This window comes from Borostomias antarcticus (assembly GCF_949987555.1).
Source record: "Borostomias antarcticus genome assembly, chromosome: 12".
Classification (NCBI taxonomy): Eukaryota; Metazoa; Chordata; class Actinopteri; order Stomiiformes; family Stomiidae; genus Borostomias; species Borostomias antarcticus.
The window spans coordinates 6,102,565-6,129,718 of record NC_140245.1 but is presented as its reverse complement, the minus strand read 5'-3'; the positions used below and the strand labels follow the sequence as shown (position 1 = coordinate 6,129,718).

Genomic DNA, 27,154 nt, shown 5'->3' with positions numbered 1-27,154 from the left:
CGTGATAAGGTCACTCGCCCCGCCGTGGGATATCCATATTTAGAGCAGTAGTGCACCTGGACAGCGGGTTCAAAACCTACACCACCAAAATGGTACAGTACATAGGTGTGATCTGGATAGTTATCGGAAAGGCATGTCTCCATGAGGGACTTAGTGTAGATTAGCCTGAGGACAAAGGTAGTGTACCAACCTTGATAAGGCCACAAGCCTCCATTTGGTAAATCATTATTGTCCCCATCCTGCAACCGAAGGTAATAGACCCCTGTACGTTAGTTTGTGCGTAGCCTACGTGTGTCTGCCACCCATGTGCCACAGCCCACCGCCAGGGGCCCATCGTCACAATTATTTTTTTCCCATTGCCAAGTACATTTTGCTTTGTACATAAAAAACTATGCATGGTATCTCAGTAATATAGCAATCTACATCTACAGAGTTCAGAGCGTGAGGTGCTTAGTAGCTCTTTTGGTGCTCGTTTCAAAATTAATATTATACTTTTATATTTGCTTTACAGTGTAATCGTAGTTGGATAAAGTAGGGCAAATGTAACACAATGGTTAGAAGTTCCATACAGTATCATACTACACTGAATCCTTTCATTTAGTTGCAAACGGTCAGATGTAAAAAAGTTCACGAGTCCACAGGATATGCGTGAGGTACAAGTGAAAGAGGATATGCATGAGGCACGAGTGAAACAGGCCTGCGGTCTGATATACTGTAAGAAGTTTGTGGGTGAACTGTGCTCGATGTGGGCTGCAGGTTCGGACTAACACATTCAGATCCTGAACGGGCTCATAGTCTACAACCACCAGTTTGAATATTGGTCGCCTCCCCAAACCTATGATACAGGTAACAAACCAGCCACAATAGAGGAAGAATGGGGGTGGATATTCTCTATGTTTATAACAACACTATTCAACGCCAAACTGCTCAAAACGAGGCTAGCTAGATTCTATAGGCCGAGAGGAATCGAATGTCCACCTCTTGACATTTGGCCGACATAACTAACCTCTCATCTATCAATGAGAAGACGACCAATTTCAGCAACTGTACTTTATGACGACATGCACCAGGGGTAGCAGACACAGCTACTTGTATGGATCAGCGGCCTGACTACAGAGCAGGGGTCACAGGTTCAAAACATACCCCGCCAAAACGCTACAACAGACTGTACAGTATGTGCAAGCTCTTCTTTGGCAACTGGTCTGCGGTTAGATTAAGGCATGGAACCGAATGGTTAGGGATACAGTACAGAACAGATAGACGAGTAAAACACAAGGTTCAAATCCTGTTATGAGTTGCAACTTAACAGTCACGTTTCACTCTCTGTGTTGGTTCAAGTTAAAGTGAATGCTAAACGAATACCAGGAAATGCGCCCACTAAGAAGCAACTGTGGGTCGCCTGCACCAGAAGGTAAGCAGGTCCCACCCCACTCTTCCATCTTCCCGTTTCACATCCCCTAACTGTACAGTAGCACAGAGCCACATACGGGAAGACCAGTATGATTCATTACAATAACATAGGCCTACTGTACACAGGCATAGTTTTCGGGCTTCTTGAGAAAAGAGATGTATACACGTTTTTCTGGACGACTGGTGTGGCCTGTTTTTGCCATGTTACACAAGGAACCCCAGAAGTAGAGTAGTTAATTGCTTGCTTCAGCTCTCTCCTTCAGGTTGGCTTCATTAGTTGGGGCCCCCTGGTTTTGCCTGTGCTAAAAAAAAACATCACTAAGGAATACAAAAGTAATGGACAAGAATCTAATTGAGCTGTGATAACTAAATTCCATTCACGTTATTGGGACAACTAGCCTACCAGTCTTGCTGTACATTCAAGTAACACTCACTTTTCCCACCTCAGTGGTCATGCTGATCTGAGAAGAGGCTATTGGCAAATGTAACTGTCAGAGCAGGTCTCGGAAAAATATAGTTTTGGATAAACTTTAAGAAAAACTGATTTTATTTGAATATCTCAGGGATAAAAGTCAAAGAAAATAGCTATTATGGTAAAAAAAAAAAAAATTTGAATACAGATATCAGAGGGGAACTCATTTTTTTCATATTATTTGAATACAGATTTCAAAGAGGTCCTTTTTCAAGCCATTTGGACAGAAAACTTTAAAATTATACAGATTCAGAGAGGAACTACTTTTTGAAATGAGCCAATATGGTGAAAGGTCAGGGGTCATGTCAATTATCCAATAAGAGTTTACCAAGTGTCTATAAATATGACTCCTAATAGCACACAAACATGTTTACTTCCATCATGCAAACAGCAAGTTGGCTGTGCTGCAATAAAAAATAAATTCCATGTTCTCTTTGTTGTCATACTTTATATTGATTAATTTATTCATACATCAACTAATTTACACAATGGATGTAAATAACTAATATGCAAATGAATATGATGTAAATATTATGTTATTTACATACACTGTGTAAAAGACTTAATGCATGAATCAATCAATCAGTGAATCAATCAATTAATCAATCAATTAATTGATCAATCAATCAATATGTTATGCATCAACATGTTAAAATGGATAACTACTTTAAGAGAGTAGTGTCTTTGTTTCCTATAGCTACTATGATTTCAACATTTTTGACAAATTTCAATAGAACAATTTTACATTTTTATATCTCCAGAAAGGATGCAATGCATTTCAAGTTAATATTAAGTTAATATATGAGAAATTTTGAAAAGATTATCACACAACGTAAAAACTTTAATTATTTTTAAAATATCTGGTTCTCATTTGGATGTGTGAATTTTAGTTTTCAAATAACTTACAGAATAATCAAATATTTTCAAATATTATTTGTTTAGTAACAAGTATTCAAAATAAGTAAAAATATGATTTATGACCACCCATACAGTATTGAGATGAATAACTGACTTTTCAACAATTATATTTGACGATTTCAAATTTTAGAAAATTAATATTATCAAATAATATATGAAATACACTATTTTTGATATCAAGGAGAAGCCTACATTCAAGCCAACCCATTCCTTCCAAACAAATGAACAAGCTGAATTTGAAAACACAGACAGACAAGCCTGCAAACAGCTGTGGTATCTTGCTCATCTAGACAAAATTTGCCTGCCCTCTGCACTTAACTTCAACAAAAAAAAACATTTACTCTTGTTTACTCTGAAGAGGAATGTTTTCCCTTCCACAAATACTTAAATATAATAAAAGAGGCGTTCATTAATACTGTAGTACTTCATCTATTCTTGTTAATACAACAAAAAAGCATTTAAAAACCTAAAAAGAGGAAATATTTTCCCCTAAAATAGCTTTTCTCTGTCAGCCACAACTGATCCCTCTGTGAGAGAACATGAAACAAATAATAAAATAATAATTGTCCACAATAAAATAAAAAGTTGTTTTTGTCAGTTTGTTTGTTTTTGTCATAAAAAGTCTTGAAGCTCAATGAAAATGCTGGGACCTGTTTCATAGCTCCTTGCATCCTTTTTGTTTCTATCTGATTGGTCCATGAGCAAGGTCAAGAGGTCAGGGGTAAGAGGGTTTTTAATCGAGGGTCAGTGGTATCTCTGTGTTCTCAAGCATTAGTATTCAGTCTCTCCAAGCCACAGAGGAAAAACTGCAGCTACCAAAACTGGACTGTGTCCCCAATAGAGATGATAGAAACTTTGTTCATGAATTGGCTATTACGCAGGCCTTCAAGCATAGAATAACAGGCCATGGTTATAACAGATAACATCATCATATAACAACACTGCCATTGCACAAAGCCAAGTTAAGCCTTCTCGTTGGCCGAGTAAATACACTGTAGGATTCTGTCATGACAATATTACAGTAAGTCAACTGTCAAAAGCTGATTGTGACTCGTTTACAAATGTCAATTATTTCATTCTTGTGAAAGTGCTTTGTATTTCTCAAACAAAGAAACAATACAGCCCTTTCACTGTGCAATTTCTATATCACAATACTCTGATTGGTTACAGTACATTTCATATTGTAAAACAAGATGTCTGAGTGTGAAAATGTTGTCTTCACATTATGGAGTTATTCTATGGCCATGCACAAATGTCAAAAGGAGTAATACATAAAACTGGGTTGAACACATGTATATCAAGTAACATTTACACACTGATTGGAAAGGGACAATGCATTTGCACTACAACTTTTGACTCAATTTGGTCACAATACAATAAATATTCCCACACAATAAAATAGAAGGAGCGGCACTGTAACAAATGAAGTATTAATGTAGTAGCTTTGTTCCTTCATAGTAAATAGACCTATTAGTGGGAGTTGAGGGAAATTGATGGCATAACCATCAATTGTTATTCTAGAAGGCTGAGTTTCACTGTACTCCTTTTAAACAGAAGAAATGTTCTCCAAATGGATCAAATTAATACTAAGCAGGTAAAATAAAATTATTGAATGAGTTCATGAATAAATACTTCCTTTAACCGGTGATGCTTCCAGTCACATCACATCTAGTTTTATCAACCAGCCTTCATACCAATAGAGGGAAATGACTGGGGACTCGGACATGATGCTCCAAAATCATGGATCACCTAAATAATCAGAGGTTTTTTAGACCTTGTGGTTAGTCTCTGCTTTTCCTATCCATAAATATGTAACTGAAGTCTGTTGCTGGATGTACAGTACATAACCTAGCCTGGGCAGACACTAGAGTTTGATGTTTATATAGTCTTTTGCTGCCACTTTAGTGTGTGAGGATGACTAGTGATATCATCTACAGTATGACATCAGCACCTAAGCGATGCATTGTGAAATGCAATCTCACTCAAAATGTTTGGTGACATCATAGTGACTGTATAGTTTAGATAACTGTGAACTATAGCATCGACCGTGCTACACAGCAGTGTTCTTTTTCTGAGACAACACATTTAGGGCCAGAATAAAGAATGTTTAATGGGCAGAATCACTTAGGTACTGAAAGCATGAATAAGCAGCTGCAAAGGGCCCCTCTTCAGAAAAAGACAGCAGTGAACTCTAGCTGATGTTCAGGCTATACATAATCAATGTCTTAGGACTTGGCTTCAAATAAACCTGTTGCACAACCTTTAAGGTCGCAAAGCTGAAAGTTTGTCAAATTCTTGTTTTGGAGTGTAATATATAACAGTGTTATATAAAATACTATACCTAACATGTTCCATTACATAGACCCCTTCATGACTATGAATGACCTACTTCCAGGAGTTCAAGAGATGGTAAGACATAAAACAGCCCATCTACAATGGTACACAATGGAACACGAACAAGATAGCCTTACCGCTCTACGCAAGCAGGGTCAATGTACATACTGTCTGCACACTTGTATATGTACATAAGTACATGAATATACACTCGTACATGTGCATATACAGTACATGTTTAAAGATACACTTACATGGACATAGATTTTGTTTAGCTATACACATACATACAGTTACAGCGTACATCAAGAAATATTTTAAGTGCTTGATTCCGAGGATAGCTACTGCGAACCCAGTTCTGCATGCTGGGTTGCTACGGTAATACTGGTAGGCAGAATAACTCAGTTAATTTACAAACAAGTCTTCATTACTATGAGGCTGGGTTGAATTATTCTTATGTATGTTTCAGTTTCCGGCTGTAACAGCAGCTATATACATAGACTCCGCCCACAGTCTTGTGTGAGGCCTGGGGAGGGCGGGGCTTGTGCTAGTGGGAGTCAGCCTCACACATGTCTCTCCAGCTGTCATTCGGACAGAATGTGCACAAAGGACATGGGGAAGACCCCTTTCCTCTCTGGGTGCCCTTCTATGTGCCCGATCTGAAAGAAAAAAATTAATAATAAAATAAAATAAGGGGACGTTACTCATACTTGCTCATGCTAGGGATGGAATCAGCATTATTGGAGAAACCTCTTTAGGAGCTGTCAACTTTTCTAATATTTTGCCATCCCAGCACTCTGACATCAGTGCCGATGAGGCCAGCACAGCAGAGGTGACGCAGATCACTTACCCACCACTCCTGGTCCTCCTCTCCCGTGACTATAATGACCTCTCCCTCCGCGAAAGTCAGCTCGTCATCGTTGTCCGCCTGGCAGTCGTAGATAGTCTTCACCCGTCTGGTTTTGCCCTTCCCCTGCAAGAACATGCAGATCTTGGTGTCAATCATCTCATCATTAAACGTTTCAGCTAGCCTATTAAAAAAAAACAAAAAAAAAACTTTGTAAACAACTTTGTAAAATAAGGACCTGGTTGGCATAGGCCGAAGGTTATAAGTAATTCAAAGTCAAGGGTACATTCATATTGTGGTAGTACAAGGCAACAGTACAATAGTATATTTTGCACTGTTCAATGCTAAGAAATCTAAGGTGCATCCTCTCAAATATCAGATGCATGAATACACTTTCTCTAAATCAGTAACACACAAGTCAAAAGATTTTGAAATCTGCGATTTTACTTTTTAGCCCCTCCCATGTTTAGCCCCTCCCAAGTTTAGCCCCTCCCATGTTTGGCCCCTCCCATGTCAGAGCCAGGATTGAAAATGGCCGTGGTCCAATATAAAGCCTACTAGAAGAAGCCTTGGTGTCTTTAGATTAGATTACATTACATTAGTCATTTAGCAGACGCTTTTATCCAAAGAGACTGACAATAATTGCATTTAACGTAGGAAAAGCCAATGTAGGATACTACTACTTGCCAGAACTCACAAGTGCATCTTCTTCTAAAACAAGTGACTAAGAGCATAATCTAGTGCTGAAGGCAAAGTGCAAGCGAGGTGTCAACCTCAGTCTAGAGCTCCACGTAAAGGAGGCTGTCCAATCCTGCTTTTATCACTTACAATCAAAATCTTTTGACGTGTGTTTGTTACTGATTTAGAGAAAGTGCATTCATGCATCTGATATTTGAGAGGATGCACCTTCCCAGTGTTTTGTTTGTGGTGTTAAACCAGAGTCATATCATTCCAAGTTGACAAGTATTTATTTCTTCACGCCCAGACTATTGTAACTTTGTACTTTGTATCTCAATCAGAGGTCCCTCGACCGTCTACAGTTAGTGCAAAATACTGAGGCTGGGAACTGTTGACCATTCGAAAGTCTAGACTGAAGAAAAAAGGAAGCAGAGCTTTTGCCACTAGGGCCCCAGGTTTTGAAATGCGCTGGCTGCGGAAGCCAGGCTGTGTCTGTACTTCTTTTTAAAGGGGTAGTGTTTTTGCTCCAGTATAGTTAGCCAACATGTAAAAATACACCCTCTACTGGTTGGGTTCGCACCTGCCCTATATTTTGCATGGGAGAAAATGTTGAAATAATTATAAATCGATATCAACAGAAAACTTAACGACAACACATACCATTTTGGATAAATAAAGCAATAAACTACTAACTATATAAAGTTCCATCGCGATAACGTGCGGTTTCTCAATAGTAGCCTACTTTTTATTTATTTTAGGTGTTAGTTATTTTACACATCCGGTTACTCTGCTGGGTTCTGAGCACTTCACTGGAAAGTGCATCTGACCAGAGCAGTATGTTGGTGTGCTTCGTAAACATGAGTCCTGCTCTTGAGACCAGTGGGGGTATGAATGAGGTGGAAAAAATTAAAAGAGAAACAACTTCCTAAAAAAAGATATGTGACACAGCAATCTGTCTGTAGACTATTCCACAGGGCAACGTTGCTTGTTTGTTGTTTTTTTGTTTTTTGTTTGTTTTGTTTGCTGTTGTTGCCGTTTACGTTTTACGCTTGCTGTCTGGAATGTTGTTTGTAAATAAAATTATATTAAAAAAGAGTCCTGCCTTATTCTCTCCGCTATATCAGTCTTAAGTCTCCTTTTACTGCACAGTAAACAGCTACGGTAATAGCCTAGGTCTAAAACGAATGATTGGCCTGTGCTATATAAATCGCAAGGCAGGCTAGTGGTCTTAGCCCACCAGCGCATCTTGACAGTGGAGAAAAAAAACGACTGCTTGACTTGAAGAATCTCAGTCGACTTAAGGATCTCCGACTGATGATTAGACTCGTCAACTTTCAGGGGGCAGCCCTAGCATTTACGGATGCCCCATTGACTTGCATTGTAGCCCAGTGAAAGCCTGCATAAAATACTGGAACAATCAGTGAAATTATGGTCTCTGTTTCAGGTTCATGGTAGACAGACCACAAATAGGGCTAAATGTCCAAAATATCCCACTACCTCTTTACTGTAAGTCCCTTCTTAAAAGCCATTTTTACAGAGCTGCCTTCAATGTTTTATGTTATTGTACCGTTCTCTTGATGTTTTGTGAAGCACTTTGTTACTGCAGTATTGGGATGTGCTACGTCCAAAAAGTATTACAACAAATAAACATGTTCATTACCATATTACCACAATCACTATAAGGTAAAGGAATCACCTTAGAAAAATGAAGTGCTGTAATTCCGTGTCTACTCACCGTGTTTATCTTCCGAGGTAACGGTACGGGCATCTCCACGGCCCCTGGTGGGCTGCCGTTGGTATCCTCACAGGCCTGTCTGGGAGAGAGCTCCCCCTGTGGGCCGGAGGACTGCCCGTCTGTCACAGGTTTGGAGACTACCATATCTGGAGGGGTGGGTTTCTCGCTCACAGAAGGCTTCGGGGGTATGTCCCCCAGCTGTGGCTTGGGCGGGAGGTCTTTGAGCTGGGGTTTGGGAGGAAGGTCGGATAACTGAGGTTTCGGAGGGAGGTCCGAAAGTTGAGGTTTGGGGGGCAAGTCGGATATTTGGGGCTTGGGGGGAAGCTCGCTCAGCTGCGGTTTCTCGGACAGGGAGGCTCTCTGAGGGGTGTCCCCGGGGGTCGGGAGGGGCTTGGGGGAGGTGTCAGGAGGCTGGGGGGACTTTTGGGAAGACTCTGGCTTCTGGAAAACCTCCGGAGGCTGGTTGGGCTTGTCCACAGAAGGGAGGTGGATAGTGTCGATCTTCCGTAGTGCCACTTGAACAAAGCGAGAGCGAAACGTTATGATTGTCAGACTAAAGCACAGACGGTATCTTTAGATAGGATGTATTCTTCTTTCAAGTTATCCATTCAAAACAGAAAGAGCAAACCCACCTTTTTGAGGTAGTTTGGGAAGAACCCTTGGACCTAGTGTTGATTTTGTGTTACTAGTGGTAGTGCTGAAAGAAAGAGGAGGAAAGATGTTCTTAAGATCTTTCCTATAACAAGGTTACAGTTTAAATCCAATTCAATTCAAGCAGCCCAATTCTTTCTTTGTTAAAGAAGTAGTAAAGGGAAAATGCATGTTTAGCCCTGTTTTAAGGTTTCTTATGATCATATACAATGGTTCAGATCAAAACGTTGACAAAACTAGCACTTTTGAGAAAGTCTGATAATTGCTCTACCACCGTTTTGGTCATACAATGGATGTGGGTGGGCACCTTGAAAAATCTTTCAAAAACATGTTAAACTCTCAATTTTAAAGACAAGAAGCTACTCCTTTAAAACACAAAAATAGCAATTAAGATGGGTTTATTGTACAGTATACATAGAAGTGTTTACGTAAACTGAAATATTATTCGGTTGCTGACTCCCATGATCATATTTATCACTTTTTATTCATGACTGAGATGCCATCTAATTGTGGGTCACTTGCTAAAGCCAACTGCTAAACAAACTGCTATACAATTAACACGTCAGTGAGAGCAAACAGTGCAGTGAGTTGCTGTACCTTTGCTGCTGCTGAATTCCTTCAAACTTGTTAGAAGGTGAGGTCCTATTTCCTGGTGGGGGAGTGGATTCACTTCCTGTAAAACAGTGACCAGTGGAAGGTTACATGGCATCATGTGGCCTCTGTCATATTTTGACATGGCCTCTCTTCAGTTATTCAGTCTACTGCCCTTGAACATTATATTTTAAAAGTTACAACTCAAACTTTAACGACTTCTCTTAATGTGTACCGTAAACTTGAATTATAAAGGACAGCACAATTAAACCAGACTCTTCATCATAATAAAAACTACAGTTTATACAGTATGATTAAGCCTTGTGCAGGAGTAATTACTCCTTGCACTTCAGTATTTGTACTTGGCCTCATGTTTAGTGTCACTAGTAATGTTTCTGCATGAAGAGGAAGTTCAACCAAATAAGCAGCAAAGCAGAACCACATACAGACATGGGGGGAAAGTCAACAGCTATTTCTGTTTGCCTCTATGTAAGAGTGGATCATATGAGACACAAAGGGTTTAACGGTCACTTACTGTACACTTGCAGTGAATGAGCTCTCTTTTGTACTGTGGATTTCTAGGTTCAATATTTGGTCATGAGGAAAGCTGCTTTCACTGACTCGTGACCTTTGACACACTAGGGACCACAAAGTCCCTCTCATGTTTTGCAGTTTACTCAGTGTTTTTGCTGTAGGCTCTACTCTATTAGGCGATATGCTGTAGGCTCTACTCTATTAGGCTATATATGCTGTAGGCTATGTTGTTCCAAGGCTACATGTTATATTGATGCCGTTGATGCTTGTGTTGTTTTTCAACTCCCGATCCCACTCACCCCAAGCGATCCCACTTTTGCTCTGGGGGCCCTGTAGGACCGGACTGGGGGGGTCGGAATGGGTGCGCTTGTGTCCTGGGGGTGGGGGCGGGGGTCTCTTCTTGAGGGTGGAGCTACCTCCTCCCCCTCCGGACTGGGATCCCAGGGGGAGGGAGGTGGGCGGGCCACCTACGAGAGTGACAGACAAAGAGTGTGCTGTGATTGGTCCAGCAAGAGAGTAAACTCTACATTCTTAACAGAGGAGGACAGAAAAGGTTGGTTGTGTGGGGCCCTAGGACAAAAGTTGTGAATAGTTAGGAATAAAGTCAATTTGTCATGGAAATACACATGTGAACACACAATAATATCATTTGTGATTGGAACTGTGTGAAGTCTAAAGGCTACAACTATAAGGACTGGGTTATTGGTGTAGCCTGCAGGTAGTCCAAACCACCTAAACCGAGACAAAGTCATGACCAGGACCAGAGTGTATCGAGACAGAGACACGACCAAGACTTTGAGGGGTTGAGACCAAGTCAAGACCAGGACCAGAGCAGTACGAGACCCACACGGCATGACACACTTACGATAAATTGCCCCCAGCCTTTTTTTAATATTGCTTATACCACATAGCTTTACTTGTTTTAATATCTGAGACAGTTCTTAATTTGTATTCTCTCTTTTTTATTCTTTCAATTTGTATTGTTTCTTTTAAATCTGTTCTCATTGTGATTACATGATTTATGTTTTTATCCACCTCTTTTTTATGTAAAGCACTATTGATTTGTATGAATGGTGCTATAGAAATAAAATGACACTAACATTGACATAAACTGTGGAACATGCAAACCATAGGCCTCTATTTAATCTGAAAAGATCCATATTCCCACTCTTTTATTACTATATATATACTGTGCATGTATAAATGAACTTGAAATAAAATCCAGAGTCCCCTTGTCCGAGACCAATGCCGAGTAAAAATGCGGTCGATTTCAAGATGAGACAGATACCTTCAAAAAGTGGTCTTGAGAGCGGTCTTGGAATCGAGTGCTGCTGTAGTGAGTGCAGTGGCATTTCCGTGTGTGTTGGATGAACTTATGCATTAGAATTGACAGGTTTGACGGCAGATGGATTTTGTGACTGTCAAGGTCAAGATCAACAAATGATTCCTGAGCGAGGCACCGCTGCTGCTCACCGCTCCCCCAGGGGACGGGTCAAATGCGGAGAAAAAATTTCACACACTCAGGTGTGTGACAATCAGTGGGACTTTAACCTTTAACCTTTAAGGTCAAGGTTTATGATCTCACAAGGAGAAATGAGTTGTGCAGCCAGACATGAAAAAAACAATACACATGACATCACTACAAAGTATTTCACATTCTTTTGTTGGGCAATGAGTAAGAAAGTTAATTGAAGGGGACATATTGGGCAAATCTGTGTGTGTGTGTGTGTGTGTGTGTGTGTGTGTGTGTGTGTGCGTGCGTCTACAAAGCAAAAAAAAAGAGTAAATCCCCATTAACTTGGCTCATCCATCCCATCTTTCTTAAGACTGCTCCTACAAATGAGAATAGCCGCCTGTTCTCGTGTTCTCAGAAAACCAACCCTGTAATGAAACGACTAAACTAAAACAACGAACAAACAAACGACAAACGACGGATAAAATGAGCCCTACCTCTCCCAGCGCTCCTGCCGGCCAGCGCGGAGCCAGCGGCGTCGGGGCCGGGCGAGGGTGGCGTGTCGGTTGAGGTGCTGTAGACGGGGTTGGCGAAGGCCCCGTAGGACAGGCGCTGCTTGTCCCTGTGCGGAGCGTAGCCCCCTGGGATGGTGAGTTTGTCCTGGGGAGACACGCTGGAGGGGTGACAGAAGCTCTGGGGTCGCGGCGAGCGCTCCTTCTTCACCGGGCTGGGCTGGGGGGGGGGTAGGGGGAGGGACGAGAGTTAGAGGTTGATTCATCCCAAAATGGATGGTTAATCGTCATAAGCATAGAAAAATGTTCCCGGCTTCCAGGTTTTACCTGTAACTGTGCATTTAAACAGTGAGGGGAGAATAGTCACGATTTCGTTATTTCATTCCCCCGGACAAGTCAACTGCTCCTCTCAATCTTGACGCACACAAACTCCCGTTATCGGGTGTGATTTGTTTGCGGTTGAATACCTTGTCGTCCAAGTCGTCGTCGCTCTCGTCTATCTCCTCCAGACGCAGGTTCCACTCGTACTCCACATGGGTGTGAGGGTTAAACTTCCCCGCTGCGGCTTCCACCAACTACACATGGAGAGAGAGAGAGAGAACGAGAGAGACAGAATCACAGAGAGGTAAAAGGGGTAGCAAGTGTTGAAAAGAAGAAAAAATAGGGATCATTTAACATGATTACAGAAAAAAAAGGTAACATCCGCACAAGACCTTGTAACTCATTCTGGTGGTGACTATGAACATCTCTGCATTATTGAAATGTGAAGACTTTAAAATTCAGAAGTTACAAAAAGGTAAATGCAGCAGTGGGAGTGGCCTAATGAACAGTACACTGGTGTCTAAACAGGTACTGAACATGCTAGTTCCTCACACTGAAAGAGAGACTGAAAGCCTGTACTGGTGTCTAAACTGGTACTTACTGGTTCCTCGCACTGGGCGTTCCTCAACCTCCTGGCAATATCCAGCGCCGTCTCTCCACTCTGATTGGCTAAGAGCAGAGGGATGTCACCGTCAGAGCGCGGCAACAAAAAGTGAAGAGATGAACCCTCAGAGCACGTAGGACGTCATCTCCAATAATTTGAATTACGCATTCATTTGTCACTCCTTTCAGACATATACATAGTTCAGTATACTGTCAATGAACAATGTACTAATACAAAATGACAGAATCAAAGTAAAAGCTTATATATTAACAGTTTTATATTCTATAAAAGTGGTTTCACAACACAAACCGATGTCGATGGCCGGCTTGCCGCGCAACAGCAGTTTGAGACACTCCTGTTTCTCGTACAGGCAGCAGTAGTGCAACGCAGTGTTGCCGTTCTCTGTCTGCCTGTCTAGGTTTCCACTAGAGGGAGGTAGAGAGGCAGGAGAGAGAGAGAGGGAGAGGGAGAGAGAGAGAGAGAGAGAGAGAGAGAGAGAGAGAGAGGGAGAGAGAGAGAGAGAGAAGATGACCAATCAGAACAAAATATAAGATATGGATTAAGATAAAAACGTAACATATTAAGAAATAGAGATATCAGGTCAAATACTGCACAGAAATGGACCAATACAAATAGAAATTCGAACAAAGGCCATCTCAAAAGGTGACATCGATTGCTACTTCTAACTGTCCAATTCTCAAGTCGAGATCACTGACTATTATCAGCGGCAAACCGAACGTGGTCCCAGTATCTGCCTACCTGTTCTGTACCAGGAAGTCAACCAGATGCAGGGAGGTCTGGTCTGCAGTCCTCACAGAGTAGTGGAGAGCTGTCTCTCCCGTCTCCTGTAAGAAGCATATCACCATGTTAATGTGACTGACCGGTTTCAAACCCAGGTCACATGCAGACTACCAGACCGTATTAACCCTGTGAGATAAAGCAATATTTCGGTTGAGGCCACAAACAGGTTAAGCTACACTAAAAAGTATGTTTTTTCCCCCCTTGGTGTTTTTCCCCGTATGCTATGATTGACAGGTCCCCTCACCTTCCCTGCATCAGGCAGAGGCTCCATAAGCTCCGCCCCCTCGGCGTAGAGCTGGACCAATGACAGGAGGTCTCTGGAGCGCGTCGCCTCATACAGATCACCCAGCCTGCTGGCGGCCGTGCCGCTGGTCCGGCGAGCAAACTTATGATCAATGTACTTAGCGTAGATGTACTCCTTCCTCACCGTCCTGAGAACGGAGAGACAAAGAACAAGTTTCAAGTCACTATGACAAAACAAAAGTTTCAAAAAGTTTTCAAAAGTTTGGTAGGTTTCTGATATTTAAATGTCTCCTTTCCAAGTATTCAACAAATCTTAAATGAACTGCTGTTTGTGATGAATATTCCACAAATTGGCTTATACTGCATACACCCAGGTGGGGGCGACACATTGTGGACAGGGTGTCCTACCATACAGTGCAAAGCCCTTAAAGCACCTGAAGAAGTTCTGTTCTATGCAAAAATACACTCCATTATTTTCATATGAGAATATGACCCAAGCTAACGCATGAGACCTAATGGGACTTTTTGACACAAATCCAAAAGGGCCCAAATAAGATCCAAGTGAAGTACAAGAGTGTTTCCTTCTGGTACCTGGGTAGTTAACAAGATTCAGGGAAAAGATAAAAAAACAGAAAAAAATAACACCAACGTCAAGTTAGTGTTAATAGTGGGATTACATGGACACTCACATGTCACTAGACGGGGTTGGCTTTGGAGTGGGAGACGGGAGGTTTCCTTCCATGATATCATTGAAACTGCTGTTGCCAATGTTCTTGGCAAGCTGAGGAGAGGGGGGGAGGGAGAGGGAGGGAGGGAGGGAGGGAGGGAGGGGGAGGGAGAGGGGGAGGGAGAGGGAGAGGGAGAGGGAGAGGGAGAGGGAGAGGGAGAGGGAGAGGGAGAGGGAGAGGGAGAGGGAGAGGGAGGGGGGGAGAGGGAGGGAGAGGAAGGGAGGGAGAGGGAGGGGGAGGGAGGGAGGGAGAGAGGGAGGGGGAGGGAGAGGGAGGGGGAGGGAGGGAGAGGAAGGGAGGGAGAGGGAGGGAGGGAGAGGGAGGGGGAGGGAGGGAGGGAGGGAGAGAGGGAGGGGGAGGGAGGGAGGGAGAGGGAGGGAGGGAGGGAGAGGGAGAAGGGAGGGAGGGGGAGGGAGAGGGAGAAGGGAGGGAGGGAGAAGGGAGGGAGGGAGACTCAAATAAAGCACCTTTTTAAAGAAATTGTGCGGCAGAATTCATGAACCTCAAACACAAAATTCTATATACTTTTATACAATGTACACTGTCTATGCAATCCCTTGCAGCACAGTGCAGAATAGGTACATGCCCACTAAAACGAGGACTGCTTGTGTCACATTACAACGTAGTATTATACATTAGTAATACTGGCTCTTCAAACACAGCCTAGAGTTGGATATCAATCCCATCTAAGATAACAGATTATTCTCTGAGCAAAGTAGTTCACCTTTAAAATATATAGACAATAGGAAACTATCTCTTGAAAATATTGAAACGAAATGCTTTGGAAGTGAATACTACTACAATTATTTGAATAAAGACCCAAATAAGTGAGTACAGTTCCAACAACACACGGGTTTGTTCGTACCAGGAGCTCAGAGGAGCCCAGCTTGTCCAGCTCCATAGACTGAATGCGAGAGATGTGGACGCCCATCTCCCTGTGGATCCCCGAGCACTCGATACACGTCAGGATGCCCAGGTTGGTGGACAGCCACTTGGGCTCTGGAAAGAGAGAGAGAGCAGGGGTCAGCAGTAGAAATCACCACTATATTACTATTATTTACACTGTTTCTGGAAGTTGATGGGAGAGAAATGTCAAAAAATGGACTAGAAAGAAACTCCCTTTTTGGATAGGGACTGGGACAAAATATCAGGAGTCAGAGATCAAAGTTTTTTTTTCCAGGGCCAGGTCTATTGATTGTTTGCAGTTGTATTTCCTAAATGTTAAATGGGACATTTTAAGCCATCTATCATTCAACATCACAGGTCCCTAAGCAGTGTAGTTCTGCTGTAGTGACACAAGGGGGCGCAAGATCCACATTGGTTTGGCAGGCTGAGTCAATGCCCTTGAACATTGACAAACATTATACTGGACACAAAAAACAATCTTGTTTGTATTTGTGTTGGGACTTAATATAAGATTAAAATGGCCAGATAGATATAGCCAACTGGCACATTCGATATTTATACAGACTGCTATGGGTTATCATGGATCATCATGGCACATTGTCATTGGAGAGTGTTCAGATTCGAATGATACCCTTTGACCCCGAAAATAAACACTCTTTTGGATAAATATGAACAATTATTTTGAAAAGATGAACTATCTGTATTTGGGGTTGTCACTCACTGAGAGAACAGGGGGACTGAAAAATACAGAATGTTATGGTTTATCAAGGTACAGTACACGGTCTTCGGAGGGTGTTGGAATGATACCCTTTGACCCCGAAACTAAACATTCTTTTTGAAAAAATAAGGAAAATAATTTAATAATTAATAAATTAACAAAAATATGATTTATCTGTGTTTGATGGTGCCACTCGCTCACTGAGAGAACAAGGGGAATAAAAAAAAAGAGAGAAAGATGAATTAAAAGAGGAGGTTGAAGAGGGCAATCGAGAAATAATGGTGAAAGGAGGAGTGGGGGGGGGGGGGCGCGTAAAACTGCGTCAGTTTTTGCTGCATTTACAGAATACACAAGTAGCCAGAGTGCAGGATCTGCCCAGATACCAGCCAGATGGGAGGAGCTCCTCCTAGCTCCTCTCCACAGGAAGTAGATAGAAGGACAGCAGCGCATGAATGAAACAAGCTTCACCGAGGAGCAAAACCCCATTAACTGAGCCACCGCTGGGGCAATATTTCACACTAACAGACAAAAGCCTGCTGAAAAACACAACCTAATTCTCACATGTGAGCACACACACGCACAGGCACACGCGCACACGCACACACACACACTCCACAGCTCACCTGCGGCACCACAGTCGCAGCAGAGCTCGTTGCCGGGCATCCGGAGGACGTCCTCTATGATGGTTTTGGTCAGGTCCTCCAGACTGTCCTCTCCTGCAGGGCTCTGACCGCCCTGGAAGGCCATGTTCAGCGCTTCCTCCTTACTGTTGGTCAGCACCGAGATCCAGCTGCGCACACACACACACACACATACGCGCACACACAGACACACACACACAGATACAAATGTTAACACGTCCACATGCATGCTCAAGACACACACATTGCTTATAGCAGTTCATCACCTTTGAGGACACTAATACACACACACACAGATTACACAGTATTGCTCATACATATTGAACATGCATGTGCGTATTCACACACCCACAAAGTGTATATGTATACACACACACACACACACTTTTCTTTAAATTTGCAAAAAGATTCCCAGAACAAAACACACTACTTCCTCACAGTACCAGCACATTCAGTAAAGTATCTTACATGACAAATTCCTGTTCATCTTCAGCCTGGAAATGATATGTGCGATTATCTGTATGAGGGAAATGACAAAGTTTAGGCAACAGAAAGTAATACTATATTTTGTTTGCTTAAATGTGTGTTAAAAAAAAAAAAGTCCAACTTATCTTCACAGCCATAGCCTACTGTGTTATGAATGCACCATCAGAGGTTTAGAGTACTATATCAAGCATACTACAGGAAAGCAAATGTGGATATTTACTGTATTTATATCTGATCTTATATATTTCATAGTATGCGTTGTGTTTTGCTGCAAGTCTAATTAATTTCAATTTGCTGATTCAGGTTCAGGGCACGGAATGAAACTCCAGACTTGTCTGAGCACAGAAGCGACTGTTGACCTGTCTCAACCCATGCTGCTGAGTGTGTTCTGGAGTGGACAGGGCTTCATATTGACCCGTCTCTGGAGTGGACAGGGCTTCATATTGACCCGTCTCTGGAGTGGACAGGGCTTCATATTGACCCGTCTCTGGAGTGGACAGAGCTTCATATCGCTGCGAGCTGTGACTTACGGGAGATCAGATCGAAGCACTTCTTGTCCTCCCCGGTGGGTTTGACCTGGCAGGTCAGCAGGTTCAACCTCGCAGGCTGCCTATTGGACTGAGAAGCAAACATGGACAACATAAGCAGAAGATTTTAATAGAACCAGCAGAGACGTGTGTGACGAACTCACTTAAACAAACACAGTATCCATCTCATCCAATGAGATAAAATGCCAATAAGAGGAAATTTACACCATAGTGGATACTGTACAATGCTTGTCAGTACCATTGTTTTTGCAGCAGACAAATTACACAAAACAAAAGTACACACATGCAAAAGTCTGGACCGTGACGTATCGCAACACACTCTGTAAATGCATGCATGCACACACACACCCACACACACGCAGGGGGACCCCCCACAGGCGTGGCAGGGCAGTGTGCAGGAGATTAGAGAGGGGACATGAATCCCACACGCCCCCCTGCGCAGTGTGAACTGTGGGGCCTAGCGGCAGGAGGGACCCCCAACCCGGCCCTCGGCCCCCCCGGGACCCCACTGTAATATAATTTCTGGATAAGTCACAGCTCGAGGGAGAGAGCTGGGGGGAGGAGAGGGGGAGGGGAGGGGAGGGGAGAGGCGTGAGAGGAGTGAGGGAACCGAGTTAAAGGAAAAAACGATGAGCGTTTCTATGAGGGACCAGAGAAAGAAGGGTGGAAAGGCCTTTCTGTAGCAACATCATACTGCTCATTAGACTGTGTCCTTAAGAGAATTAAGCCCCAGACGCAGTGGAAGAGTCTGACGCTAGCGTCACCAAGTACACCAATTGTTTTAAATGGCCGATCACGCACCAAAAGCGCTTTGAGGCGAGTCAAACTGCCTTGACGCCTCTGATCCGAACTTGTTTACATTTTGGAGCGTCAAATGGGGACAAATCAATTAAAATGAAATCAGCTCCCTATCAAAGCTGACGCCTGCAGTGCGCCATAGGAGCGTCAAATGAGGCGAGTCAAATGAAGCGCGTCAATTGACTCTTCCAGTGCGTTTGGGGCTTAAGTGTAACAAGTAATAAGTGTAATAAGTAATTAGTGTGATAAGTGTAATAAGTAATAACAAGAGAATAAGTGTGTGTGTGTGTGTGTGTGTGCGTGCGTGCGTGCGTGCGTGCGTGCGTGCGTGCGTGCTTCCAGTAATTTTTTTGTATATATATATTTTTTTTTTGTATAATTCATCCTAGGATGGACAAAGAAACAAACCGTAGTTTATTTGTTAGCTGTATTGTGTGGCTTCGATGGGATCAATGAAGAAGTCGACCAAAAGAGAATCTGGATTCCGTTCAGCCCATCTTAGATCCTACCCTCAGGAAATAAGGACTTCAACTGACCAGGCCATAGATGACATCATCCTACACCTATATCATACTGACTGGGAGACGGCGCCTAATCGCCAAGCGACGAGTCATGATCTCGGAGTACAGAAGCTGTTCTGAAATCCCTGCGTCTGCAGAGGTCAAAGTGCTCGCAGCGTTTGAACGGATCCTCCCGTTGGCACTGGCCGAAGTCTACAATCACCGACGATCACTCCACTTTGAAAAACTGACCAGTAACTGCAACACTTCACCACACAGAATTGCGATCAAATGGGCGTCCGTGAAGAAATGAGTGCAGAACATAATGTCCTCTCCTAGGAATGCCCCATAATGCATTTGGGGATGTGGAGAGGTTTGTCCTTACCGCAGTCACAGCCAGCACATCCACTCCTGCACTTACATTGTTTCATTAATGAAAACCAGGGAATCCCAGCATTATTAAGCCAAACGGCTGATAAACCCCACAATTGATCTGTTGTGACATAGCCACTGTTTAATGTCTAAAGGGCGATTTTTAGTTCATAATAATAAATATTAGATGCCCAGTCATTGGCCGGGTTTCCCGAACGAGTTAAGAAGCACTTAACTCCAAAGTACTTCTTAACTCCCATGCAAAGGGTTGCTTAATAAGGATTCCTTAAGAAGGTTCTTTATCAGGAAACCTGGCCACTGTCATTATTTTATTGCACAATTGCAGTAAAATAAAATATGTGCAGATATTATTAGTTTGCCTTAAATATGGCCTCTCTTTCAATATGCATTGTCACTGCAGACAACCCATACGGAAATCCATACCATAACGTGTCCACTGGAAGATTCATGCATCTGTTTAATCCAGCTAATACTGGCCTGCCTCAAATCTTTATACAAGCCTGTGAGCTGCATTCCTGTCTCTGACTGCTCCTTATCTGAGGGGGGCGGACAAATCTACCACCGCTCTTTCTGATTCGCTCAGTCTGAATTTCAACAGATGTTCTCGTCTCCACGTTATGCCGACAGGTCCCGGGAGGTGTGGCGCTCACCGTGGCGTGGGAGATGGTGAGGATGCCGCTCTTCACGGAACACTTCCTCCTCTGCCACACCTTCCGTAGCCTTGGGGAGGAGAAGCCACGTTAAGCCACGATCCTCCGTGTTCATGATGAACGTCTGGGGTAAAAACGCTGAGCTAGCACGCAGCCCTCTGCTTACCCGTCACTCTTCTTCATCAGGTAGCCCTTCTTCTCGCACCCGAACTCCTTGTTGCCTTGGAGCTGGTGCATACTGTAGCCGCTCTGCTTGCTCTGGGAGTCCTGCACAGACACGGGCCATGGAGACACACAAGACACACACACACGCACACGCACGCACACACACACGCACACACACAGTAGGATCAAATATGTGTTGCTTGTTACTGTGTTGTTTCAGTATTACCACTTAAATTCTATGGGCTTTAATACAGAAAGTAATACAAAAGTAGCCGAATCAAACTGTCGTTGGCATGTCTATTCATGGAATACTACTGGGAAAAAAAAACTTTCAAACTACTCAGTTTCCCCTCATAACTACCATGTCTTAGAAATTTGACGGAATTAACAATCCTTAGTTCACAGCAGAACGGCCCGAGGATTGAAAGTGGAAGACAAGTGCCCAGCTCCCTATCTCTGCCTGCAAAATTACTACGATTTACTAAGATTGTATGTCTTTGAATCGTTGTCAGCTATTTAAAAGCATATTACAGTCTGTGTGTACTGTACTATGCAGTTTGACCACATAGTTATTGTTTGTTCCATCACATACTCCTCTTAATTTACTAAAATCAGTATGAAGGGCAGCTAGCTCAATCCTGGCTAGCCAGCTAAGACGTTAGGTCTTCTCCATAGACTTCATAAGGACCACGCTGTTGTCATAGTAACCATGGAATCATGGAGGCTCAAATGGTTCATAATAATAGAATAGTTAAAAGCTGTGTCTGCAACATGGGAGATTTGTCAACTAAATTCTAGCTTGCCAGCATCACACTTCACATCACACCTAAAAGACAAAAATAAGAGTTGAGATGAAAACCCCCAAAACCATCACCCTGAACACTTTTCCCCGTAAGGTTTGTCTGATTATTACAATACTGATGAATTCAAGCTATATTTTTAGAATGTCAAACCAACCATAACTGTGGTGGCTTGCTTAAAAAGCTCCCTATAGAATACAATTAGAAATTATCCACTGAGGAACAATTTGAGCCTCCATAAACCATGTGACCGCTTGAAAAATTTGGTTCCCCAACAAAAACTCTTCCAAGACCCTGCTGATGTTTTAGCATGGAAAAACTATCATTAACAGCTCAATTCTTAAAAGAAAATGTCATTCAGTGCATGCTGAAGTGAACTGATACTACACACAAGCGGCGTCACAAACAACAGATATCGGTCTGCAAAGAAGATTAATAATCTATGTATTATCAAATGCAAATGTGGCATGCAATGTTTTTCTAAATCATAACCACTACCCTAACATATTTTACAAAGACTCAACAGAACTTACTCTCCTAGACTTCAGTCAGAGAGGGCAGTGAAAGGGAGAAAGAAATGGGAAGTCAGATAGCACACATTTCCATGTTCACAGATGAATGACAGTTAAAACAGGGAGTGGTTCGCGTATGACGAACACAGCACTTTCTGACAGCAGCAATCAAACAAATCAACTTCCAGGGCAATGAGGTGCAAAACAAAGTTGTTTGTCACGTCATGTTATGTTAAAGCTGCATGAGATAACTCGGCCTCTAGTAGTGATAAAAACTGCAGTATACTAGCAGTACAGCAGTACTAGCAGACATTCTTCATCATCTTCATCTTCATCTTCATCCGCTTATCCAGGGTCGGGTCGCGGAGGCAGCAGCTCCAGCAGACTATGTACTAGCAGACATTCTAAAATAAAATAATAAATTCAGTCTCATGTGGTCTTATGTGATGAAAAGTATTTTTGGGGTCTTGCTAAGGCCAATTCATAAACTATTAGCAGAAAACCCTGAATGTTTATCTATAAAAAGTAATCTCTTGCAGCTTTAACTGAATGTAGAGAGGAGTGGATTTGGAGAGGAAATCAGATTATTATAGAGGCCAACCCTCTCAGGGTGAAGCACATTGCTGAGGCTAAATCCATACCAAGAGTCAGTGTAAAAAGAGCCCTTATAGGAAGCAGTTCCTATTCATGTTATTTAGCAGTGCTTCCCTAGTGACAGATATGATACTACTCACCATTGTGTCCTACATGATAAGGTAGGTTGACATTTTCTTGCTCAAACGCACACCTATCATTGGTATGTGTTTATTTTCAAACCTCATTAGTAAGCTACCTCCTTCACTTCATTGTTAGAATGTAATCCTGGAACCTACTTGACTTGATCCAATGACTGGCTCATTTTTAGGGTTCCTTATGTACTGATCTTGGAAAAATGGCTTTTTCCTTTGATGCTCCCAACACGTGGAATGTCCTTCACCTCTAAAGTTGGAGGTTCTTTCATAATTTGCTGAAATTAAAAGTATGATTTCCGACCACTGTGTCGACTTGTAGCTGTTTTAACTGACTGTTGTTGTTTATTTCTATTCTATTTTGTTTATTGAATGTATTTGTTGATATCTGTTTTTGTTTTTCTTGTCATCACTGTAAATAAGGGGAACCTGGGCGCCGTACGAGTTAAAATAAAGGTCTGACATGAAATGTTGGGGGGAAATCCTGCTTTAAAGACGTCCAATGTTGGTAATTACTTCAGCGAAACCGCTGTGCCCTCCAAGGCGTGACAGGCAGGTACATAACGGAAAGCTGTACATTTTTGAACATGGCTTCTGCATACAGCTACAGAACCTCCTCCTGTGAGACACCAGTGTCTCTGGCACGCTCTGGTAAAACATGTCTCCATGGGATAAACAATGACGTGTGAGAGGTGAGAGACTCAACTGAGGACGTTCTCAGTTACACTACATGTGATAGGAGTGCATTACAGGTGTGAGGATGGCAGGTATGTTAGGAATTAACTTAGAAGAAGAATGGCGACTCGTTTATGTTTTAACACAAATTTCTCTTTATCTACTATAATGAAAACCTGACACCCCCAACTATGAAAGAGGTCATTTCAGGACCTACAGGTTGTAGCATTGTATAGTTCTGAATCACATACGAGCCTATATCATTCAGGGGTAGGTCAGGTTTGCCTCACCCAACTGGACTGGATCCGAGTTGAATTAGGGGAAAGGTCAATTGATCCTGGCGGCGATTGTGCAATAAGGAGGTGGTCTGGAGCGGTCCTCTAAAACTTGCTGCTGTCGTTGCTGCTCTCCCCACAAGATGCGACGAAATACTGACGTTCGGATGACTGAATGTGCCAAGGAGCGACATCCTACTTAATCATACAATTTGGAATTTGTTCATTGAGATGACGCTCCGACATCGGGCTCTGTACACTCAGTACCCATCACACCCCCATGTTACCAACCTCTTTTTGGTCCAGCTGCAGGGAGGATTTAATGAGGTCCCTGAGGGCCGTCAGCTGTTTCTTCTCCTCATCCTGGGTCTGCTTTATCTGTGGAGAGACAGACCCTTTGGCTCATTACAGAACAAAGAGAGCATAATCCCCCATCCATCAAGCTAAATCACTTCAACTCCGGAGATGAAAAATGCGTTAAGGACAAGTGATGTAATTTACTCACATTATACAGGTCAGCAGCGAGCTTCTCTATGTACTGTTTCAACTTGTCCGCCGTTTTCAAGCCATCCTGGAAAAAGCTTTGAAAAAAAGACATTTCAATTATGGTTTGAGTTAATGAATGATTCAGAAGAACTTCTGATAAAGGTTTAGTGTTGGGCTAAATTAAGCAATAACACACGAGAGAGTGATTTTACAACAGCACTGCTAAATATTTTTGCGAAATATGGGTTTGTAGTGTTGAATTTCGCTAAATCAAGTTGCTTTCAGCCGTCTGCAATCCGAAATAGTTCTACTTTGTTTACTGTTGCTATAGGCAACCACAATGTATCAAAGCAGAGTGATTTACCGGTATATTGTGGTCATTGACACACCGAATGCCTCTTAGTCAATCACTATGTGTGGTTGGAACTAGCCGTTGTATAATAATAAGCAGATCCTAATTTAAACCATTTTCCCTTTCATAATGTCCAGTGTACCAGTCAGTGTACATACTTGCACTGCGCGTGGTAGTACTTGATGAGATTCTGGAGCAGGTCAACTCCCTTCTTGGTTTTGATTTCATTTACTTTGATCAGGTACTGTTGGGACAAGAATTAAATACGAACAATCAAAATGACATCGACCGCTCACATCTACCGCTGGACACATCTGGCTTTCCCACAAAAGAGACTACACAAAAGGACATAACGGCGCACGCACACACACACGTTAGCGCTGACCTCACACATCTGTAACTGGAAGAGCCGGCGCTCCTTCTCCATCTCCTCGGCGATCTCGGCGCCGGTGATCTCCGTCCGGATCATCCCGTGCTGTTTGGCGTGCTCCCTCTTCTCCTTCTCGATCTTGGTGCTGAGAGCAGTGATCCACAATGTGTTATGTCCATTCAATCAAATCGAATCAAATCAAACTTTATTTATATAGTGCATTTCATACACAGAGGCAACACAATGCGCTTTCCAGAGAGCAATGGGAGGGTGGGCATAGGTCCCATAGGTCAATGTCCTTGTGTGCTGCATATCGTTCACCTGTTATGTCTACTGTGATATGCACTTAGATACCGTACTCTACTGCACTATACGTATTGCAGATAACCGTACTCTACTGCACTATACGTATTGCAGATAATCACAACTACAAAACAAAGTCCCTCTACAGGACAAAAGCAGCACTAATCTACCAGTCTATGTCATCACATTAGGCTGTGCATCAGTAATAGTAAAACCCGTAGGCTTAGCAGATGGAACTCCATTACATTCTGAATGGATCACATGAACACAAACATGCACGGTCGGTAACTTACAACTTGGCTTCGTAGTCCTTCCACGCCTTGTCGAAAGGCTTCTTTATATCCTGGGGATGACAGAGGGAGACGTCATTGCAAATCGACCTTAGCTCGAGTACTGGCCTTAACAAAGGACCGGAGAACCATCAATCTGTGACCCTAACAGCCTCTGGCTGGATTTGCAATAGAGTATATTGGATTAAATCATTGACTCTTTTATTATGGTTAGTGTGCGAGTATCCAACAGAAAACCATTGGGTTACACAAACACAGAACCATGAAGCGTTTCTGCCCATCCCCGTTTCTCCAAAAGGTATGATAATGGAAACACTAAGCTGATCTTAGAAGCATGCTTAGAGACCACCTCTACCTGAAGTGGTTTACATCATGGAAAAAGCTTGGTGTTGCTTTTGTAGAGGGGTTAAAACGGCACACCCCTGCCCCCTGGAACTGCTATAAAACATCCTCAACCTGACTGTGTGTGTGTGTGTGTGTGTGTGTGTGTGTGTGTGTGTGTGTGTGTGTGTGTGTGTGTGTGTGTGTGCTTGCGTGTATGCGTGTGTGTGTGTGTGTGTGAGGAGGGCATAAATGAATAAGGTTAGGAGTTTAACAGTATTTATACAATTTCCCCCCCGAAGCTAACTCTGCGCTAAGAGGCAGGTTTAGTAGGATGGGATGAGGGCGTTTAAATCTCTTTACCCCTTTCACTCCTTTGAGGTCCCCTTTCAGGAGTGAGTCCAGGGTGAAGATAACGTTGTGGCTCAGGCTCTGGAGCTGCAGAGAGAGAAGAGAAATCGTGGTCAGAAAGAATAGATTGAAAAGGTATTTTTTCCCATGAACCCTTGGGGGTCCTTTTATATGAAAGTAGTTGAATGGGTAAGGTTACGTAAAGCTGATTATTTTTGTACTCTGTTCCTTCAGCCTAAATGTGACAGCCAAAACAGAGCCTCTGTTGGGCGGAGCTATACCATATTTCGGTAACACTTTACTTTTCAGGGGGCTCTTATAGTTGGTGTGAAGATTCGTAACTAATAATTATCAATAGACCAACTGTCCACTAACCCTAATATATTTGATAAGCAGCTGTATACCATCAATAGGTCCCGTCAAAATACCCCCCCCAAAAAAGCCCACGTCTCACCAGGTTTTTGAGCAGGGCGGACAGCTCCTTGACCAAGCTGGAGAATTTGACGAAGGCCGTGCCCAGGTCGGGGTTGTCCCTGCTGATGAAGTTGCTGCCAAACTTGTCCAGCGCCTGTCCATAGTTCTCCTCATTCTGCACATGATCTGTCCGCAAGGACGAGAGAGCAGGACGTTAACGGCTTTCATAAACAACCGTGCATATCAGATTCCACTTCTTTGCCACGGAACAGTAGAGACAAAACGCATATATAGCTATTAATATTCTGCTGCCCTGTGAACAAAGCATGCAAATATGTATTTTTGACTATGCACAACTTCCCAAATGATTTGCAGCATGGTGATAATGGTGGTGCTATTTACTTTGCTTCCCCAGGGAGAGTGCATGTTGATGTTGATCATCTGAGCAATGTTGATCATCTGAGAAACCTACATAGCGTAAATTCAACCAGTAAGAGTTCCAACTCCACACAAACAAACAAAAAAAACATTTTATTGACATAGAGTGAAACACATCACAGGGTGATGAGGCAGCAACGCCGAAACACACACCCGCGAAATGACTGGAGTGTCCACGGATTAAATTCTTCTCCTGCTTTTA

At 42.8% G+C, this 27,154-nt stretch overlaps 1 protein-coding gene across 5 annotated transcripts in view; it reads right to left on the bottom strand.

Moving 5' to 3' along the window:
* Positions 1 to 5,519: 5,519 nt before the first annotated feature.
* Positions 5,520 to 27,154, bottom strand: part of asap1a (ArfGAP with SH3 domain, ankyrin repeat and PH domain 1a) — a gene marked incomplete at its 5' end in the record, with an annotated part of 43,368 nt that continues 21,733 nt past the window's right edge. Inside the window, 26 exons of one of the 5 annotated variants that reach the window (XM_084447304.1) lie at positions 5,520 to 5,793; positions 5,985 to 6,107; positions 8,395 to 8,909; positions 9,027 to 9,091; positions 9,643 to 9,718; positions 10,461 to 10,664; positions 12,121 to 12,355; positions 12,603 to 12,710; positions 13,058 to 13,125; positions 13,370 to 13,485; positions 13,820 to 13,905; positions 14,106 to 14,292; positions 14,794 to 14,885; positions 15,698 to 15,831; positions 17,080 to 17,246; positions 17,566 to 17,614; positions 18,114 to 18,201; positions 20,473 to 20,542; positions 20,639 to 20,739; positions 23,904 to 24,005; positions 24,133 to 24,208; positions 24,624 to 24,709; positions 24,851 to 24,980; positions 25,432 to 25,481; positions 26,113 to 26,187; positions 26,555 to 26,700. In XM_084447304.1, the coding sequence (XP_084303430.1) occupies positions 5,719 to 5,793; positions 5,985 to 6,107; positions 8,395 to 8,909; positions 9,027 to 9,091; positions 9,643 to 9,718; positions 10,461 to 10,664; positions 12,121 to 12,355; positions 12,603 to 12,710; positions 13,058 to 13,125; positions 13,370 to 13,485; positions 13,820 to 13,905; positions 14,106 to 14,292; positions 14,794 to 14,885; positions 15,698 to 15,831; positions 17,080 to 17,246; positions 17,566 to 17,614; positions 18,114 to 18,201; positions 20,473 to 20,542; positions 20,639 to 20,739; positions 23,904 to 24,005; positions 24,133 to 24,208; positions 24,624 to 24,709; positions 24,851 to 24,980; positions 25,432 to 25,481; positions 26,113 to 26,187; positions 26,555 to 26,700 (3,224 nt within the window). In that variant the 3' untranslated portion in view covers positions 5,520 to 5,718. The remainder of the gene's footprint in view (positions 5,794 to 5,984; positions 6,108 to 8,394; positions 8,910 to 9,026; positions 9,092 to 9,642; positions 9,719 to 10,460; positions 10,665 to 12,120; positions 12,356 to 12,602; positions 12,711 to 13,057; positions 13,126 to 13,369; positions 13,486 to 13,819; positions 13,906 to 14,105; positions 14,293 to 14,793; positions 14,886 to 15,697; positions 15,832 to 17,079; positions 17,247 to 17,565; positions 17,615 to 18,113; positions 18,202 to 20,472; positions 20,543 to 20,638; positions 20,740 to 23,903; positions 24,006 to 24,132; positions 24,209 to 24,623; positions 24,710 to 24,850; positions 24,981 to 25,431; positions 25,482 to 26,112; positions 26,188 to 26,554; positions 26,701 to 27,154) is intronic. The other 4 variants (XM_084447302.1, XM_084447303.1, XM_084447301.1 and 1 more) reach the window with 4 other exon arrangements.